Here is a 5945-nt window from a genome sequence, read left to right on the forward strand (position 1 = left end):
ATCGAGTGCACCTTTTTATGTTAGGGCGTGTTTGAGTTGAGTATTTTGTCTTGATATCGTACAAAATAAGAATATTTCATACATCGTCTCGCTTCAGATTCTATCATTTTTATATATTAAAGCTACAGGTTGACTTTATAACACAAAAAAAATCACAGTACTAACAGATGAAATATATGGGTCAAGTGAAATACCTATCTAATGAGTCACAAAAACAGAGAAGGTGTGTTCGAATAGCTATTTTTTTACTGAAAGTACTTGACGACAGTCTTTCAAGTTGGATGATGAAAATGCATATCTTCGAAAAATTCTAATTTTTTGTGTGTGATTACTAGGGTTTATAGTCTTCATACCCTAAATAAATCTAGTCTGCCCTTCCACGAAATATTTAATTAGAATATTTTAAAATGTTTATGAATTTTCGAAAATTCCACCTGACAACCGATCAGACAATAGCTTTAAGTTGAATCAATGCAGACAAGATTATTAAGATATTATCCACAATCCACTAGTTATTGTTTTATACCACAAATTGTAATGACCAGCAATTTTTATAATGTGTTAATTTCAAGATTATTTGATTTTTTTTTGGGGGGGGGGGGGGGGTGGATGTTTAGGAGTTAAAATAGTAAAACGGCAAGTTTAGATCGACTGTCGGCTTTAAAATTTATGTGCCATCTGTTCAGTTCTGACCATGTATTTTTCCTCTTTATACATCGGTTCTCTCCCACTAGGGATATACATATCCCGCATATATTTACAGTGAGTGTGGTGCAAAAGCTTTAAAAAAAATATTAATATACAGATGAAATTGTGAATTTTAAAAACAAGGGTTTAAAATTATGTGGTATCATTCCGCCATTGCACTTCTGCCTGGCAAAATTGAATTTTATTTCTTAGCAGATATGGTAAATATTGCCTTTACACTGAAACATTTTGTGATACACATTCTTGTGACGCTCTCAGCAATATAACAACAGATTTCAAGAGTTTTTTCTCTCGAACAACTGCATAAATTCAATATGAAAAGGGTGGGGGGTTACTTTAGTTTTCGGTAAAACTGGGGACCGAAGTGCGGCTGAAATGTGATCCGTCCCCATTCATATATTGATACATAAAATTTCAGCCAACTCACATGTGGAGATTTTTTAAGAGCTTGGAAACACAAAGAGTCAGGTCCATATGAAATTTTATGTATAATGGTCTGCTCATTTAAAAGTAAACCATGAAGGGTGAAGGAATTAATTCGGTTTTCGGTTAAATATGGATGCAGAAATGCGAATGGAAACTGACCCTCATCTAAATATTAATGCATAGAATTTTCAGTCCACTCATATGTAGGGGTTGTTCTGAGACCGGAAATCAGTTATCAGTATATGCGAGTACTCTAAGATCTGCACTTCTGTTGTAGGGATATACAAGTACCCGGCCACGTCCACTTTGTGTAGTATTTCTGTTTGTATCCACCTGATGAGTTAAACCTTTTCCAACGCGATTTCTGCAGTTCGTTCTTATGTTTAACCCCGCCACATGCTGTATGTGTCTATCCCAAGAAAGGAGCCTGTAATTCAGTGGTTGTTGTCTGTTGATGTGTTACATACAATTGTATTTGTTTTATACATTCATATTCACCGTAAGTTTACTAGTTTGAATTGTTTTAATTTTGTCATTAAGGGGCATTGTGTAGTACTACTATGTGGTATGGGCTTGGCTCATTGTTGAAAGCTATTTTTTGCAAAATCTTAAGAAATGTATAGTCCTCAACCTCGTGCTTTATTTATTTATAATGTTTTTTTAAGACAAAACGCGCGTCTGGTGCGAATAGAAATGTTAATAATAGTGAAATAAATTTATATAGTTATCGTCTCACACGTGTACAAGTGAAAAGTATAAAAAAAATGTTTTTATTTAGAAAATGTAACACTTAATGCCCTGGCTACTGATCTCAACTGTTGCCCTGTAATCGTTTGATTATCTGCTTTGAATTGATGTTTTTTTTAAAGTGCATTCTAAACTCGGTTAATCTTCATATTGGATTTCCTTGCAACGAAATATAAGATTAAATAATCGATTGCATCAAATCAAATGGTTTGTTCTCTGTAATGAACTTGATTTATTTTTCTCAATCTAATTGTTCTCAAATCAGCTGCATTTACCTACACATCAATTTTGTTCACTTTATATCTTACAGGATCTAGTTCGTGTTATATTTGTTATTCTCGTCGGATTTTGTATAATGCTTAGTCCGTTTCTGTGTATGTTACATTTTAATGTTGTGTCGTTGTTCTCCTCTTATATTTAATGCGTTTCCCTCAGTTTTAGTTTGTTACCCCAATTTTGTTTTTGTCCATATATTTATGAGTTTTGAACAGCGGTATACTACTGTTGCCTTTATTCATATCAGTTTTGTCTGCTTTATAAATTTGTATTGTTAGACTTGTTTCATTCTGTATTCACCAAATACCAAGCCAACCACCGTGAGCCAACTGTGATTTACTAGCTGTCACTTGCTTCTGTATAAATTTGTGTGCTTTTTTGTTTTTTTTGGTATACGAAAAAGGTTATTATTTTTTTTTTATTTTTTTTTTGTTAGAGTGGTTTTACATTTTAAGCTTGCTATGCGATACAGTTTTATTCATTCACAACGATTCAACGTTATTTGTCTATAAATGATATTGGTATTTTAAAGAATTTTATTTTTTCTTCCACCTAAACATGCTAATTTTTTTTTGGCTAGAGCTTAATGTCCCTTTAGAAAAGAATGACATTACTTGATTGTTTTTTATTGTAAACCGTCCACTGAAAAATATTTCAGGTATATTGAGAGAAAAAAAGGGAAGCAGAATAGACAGTCAGAAGTAACCTGTTTAGGTGTCAATAAAAGAAAGGGCAGCGAGTTTGTCTGCCTAATAACCACGACACAGACCTTTCAAAGAGTTGTTGCAAACGGTCTTGACATGGCGTTCACTTTTTAAAATAAAAAGAACAAAACTATTGATCTCCAATGAAAAGTTGGACACGAACAATTCCAAATCAAAAGTGGGTACTTCTAGTATGCAGGGATGGGGTAATTCAAAATGTAAGAGTAATTGTGAGTAATGCATACAAGTTTCCGTGTAATTAAATGTTGTGTGTAATTGAGCATTTTTTTAATTAATTACATGTAATGCTAATAGTTACCAAACGTACCAGGATTATAGTTTAGTACGTAATAAAAGAAAGGGCAGAGAGTTTGTCTGCCTAATGACCACGACACAGACCTTTCAAAGAGTTGTTGCAAATGGTCTTGACATGGCGTCCACTCCTTAAAATAAAAAGAACAAAACTATTGATCTCCAATGAAAATTCGGAACACTAACAATTCCAAATCAAAAGTGGGTACGCAGGGATTGGGTCATTCAAAATGTAATAGTAATTGTGTGTAATGCATACAAGTTTCCGTGTAATTGAATGTTGTGTGTAATTGAGCATTTTTTTTTATTAATTACATGTAATGCTAATAGTTAGCAAACGTACCAGGATAATTAAAGTTTAGTACGCAGACGCGCGTATGGGGTAGGTTAAGTATAGTTGACCTCATACTTTTATTAGAATAAATAAAAGGCTAACAGTAAATATTTGGAAGCTTTCTCATTAATAAAAAAAAACTTTTTTACAAAGTATTTTCAATCAGAGCAGCACCTAGCAAATCTGCTCCGTGCTAGCCAAAATTTAAAAACAGAATAAGTAGCATGGTGCAATGAAGCAGACGACAAGAGTTGTGGGTAACCTCCGATTAATGAAATAAAATATTTGTATAAAATTTAGGAATAGTAATTTACCAATTTCACACTGGGGTAAATGTGATCTCCGTAACTGCAGTTACGTATAAAGATGGCGGCCGATGTTTCTGGACAATTTTTCTTTTGTCAATTTTGTAATAAGATAACTGTTATACTTTAGTAAAACTCTTGGAACTATCCCACCAGAATTTAAAACTTGTTTCACTTTTTTTGTAATTATGACTTTTCAACAAAAGCATTTATCAGTAGCGTCTTGGAATATTCATGGTCTTGGGGATAAATACATGGACCCTAGTTTTATTGAAAATATTAAATCTGATATAAATGTAATTCTTGAAACATGGAAAGGAGAAAGTGCAGATACACAAATAAATGGATTTGTATCAATCTCAAAATCTAGGAAAAAAAATAAAAGGTCTAAGAGACATAGCGGGGGCATTATAGTTTATATAAAAAAACAAATATATCCACAGGAATAGAATATCTAAAGGATGGCTCTCAGTCACCAAATAGAATGTGGCTTAAACTGAATAAAACATTTTTTGGGACAGGAACACATATATATCTCTGTGCAGTGTACATCCCCCCATTAAATTCAACACACACTGCAGATGATTTACTTAATTTAGAGGCTGAGATAGCAAATTATTCAAAATATGGGGATATAGCCCTAATTGGGGACTTTAATGCCAGAACTGGGGAACAAGCTGACTACATTGAAAATGAAAATAATAGTAGCCAATTTTTACAGGATATGTTACCCCAAGACTATGATCTAGATTCTCCTATTAAAAGAAATAATTTAGATATTTTAAACCAACAAGGTAATAATTTACTGAACATGTGTTTATCCTCAAGACTTAGGATCTTAAATGGTAGATATTTAGGAGATTCGTTGGGTTATCACACATATTTTTCTAAAAATGGCTGTAGCACAGTTGACTATGCAATATTGAGCAAGGATCTCCTGCCCTCAGTAGAATATTTTTGTACCTCTGATCTGAATTTTTTATCGGACCATGTACAGATCTCATTTAAACTAAAATGTGATATAAAACAATATATAAATAAAAAGGACTTTAATAATAATAATATGAAAAAATTCACAACATACAGATGGACTGATGTGTCACATGGTAAGATGTATGAAGCATTAAACTCTGATGAAGTGAAAAATAAGATTTTAAATTTTGAAATCACCCACTTTGTAAGAAATGAAAAAGGCATAAATGAAGCTTCAAAATCATTAACAGAAATTCTAGATAATGTAGCCTCTAAAACATGTATAATAAAAGTTCCAATAAAGCAAAAGAAAAGTAAAATAAAAAAGAACCCTTGGTCAGACAATGAATTAAAAGATTTAAAAAGTAAAATCAATAATTTAGGTAAAAAACTAAAACATAAACCATTTGATAGAAATTTAAAACAGCAATTTTTTAAAACTGCAAAATATTTAAAAAAAGCAAGTAAAAAGAAAAAAATCCAATATCAACAACAAATGATTGAAAAACTATCAAATCTTCAAACTAAAGACCCTCAACAATTTTGGAAACTACTTAAATCTCTAAGAAATAATATGAATACCACAGAAATTAATATGAAATCAGATAACCTAACAAACCATTTTCAAAAGCAAGGTCTTTGGAACAAACCTTGCGACAAAGCAGAAGATGAGATAAACCTTTTTTTGAAAAACAAAGAGAGTGAAAATAGATTTAATGAAATAACTGATAGCCCAATAACTATATCAGAAGTAAATAAAGTTATAAAATCCCTTAAAATGAAAAAATCCCCTGGACCAGACTCCATTGTAAATGAGGTGATTAAATATTGTAGTCCAGTAACTATTAAATGCTACACAAAATTATATACATGAAACATGAAAACTTAATTAAACGCCTATTTCTACATATACAATATGTATTCAATGGCGTTGTACATAAATGACATATAAAATACAAAAATACTAAACAAAAATACAATATGTATGTACAATACCAAAAATTGAAAATTTATACTGTGATACACAAGACAAAAGTCAGAAAAGTTCAAAATAATTTTGGAAATACAATGTTTTCAACCGACATTTAAAAATATCCAAAGATTCAGAGTTTCTTACATTTGTACCTAGTTCATTCCACAATTTTGGCCCAATAGTACTAA

At 31.6% G+C, this 5945-nt stretch overlaps 1 protein-coding gene across 1 annotated transcript; it reads left to right on the forward strand.

Moving 5' to 3' along the window:
• Nucleotides 1–4296: 4296 nt before the first annotated feature.
• Nucleotides 4297–5658, forward strand: LOC139492818 (uncharacterized). The gene has a single exon (XM_071280970.1). It carries the CDS (start codon nt 4297–4299, stop codon nt 5656–5658), a length of 1362 nt encoding a protein of 453 aa, XP_071137071.1.
• Nucleotides 5659–5945: the final 287 nt, after the last annotated feature.

Source organism: Mytilus edulis, chromosome 10, assembly GCF_963676685.1.
Source record: "Mytilus edulis chromosome 10, xbMytEdul2.2, whole genome shotgun sequence".
NCBI classification, from domain to species: domain Eukaryota; kingdom Metazoa; phylum Mollusca; class Bivalvia; order Mytilida; family Mytilidae; genus Mytilus; species Mytilus edulis.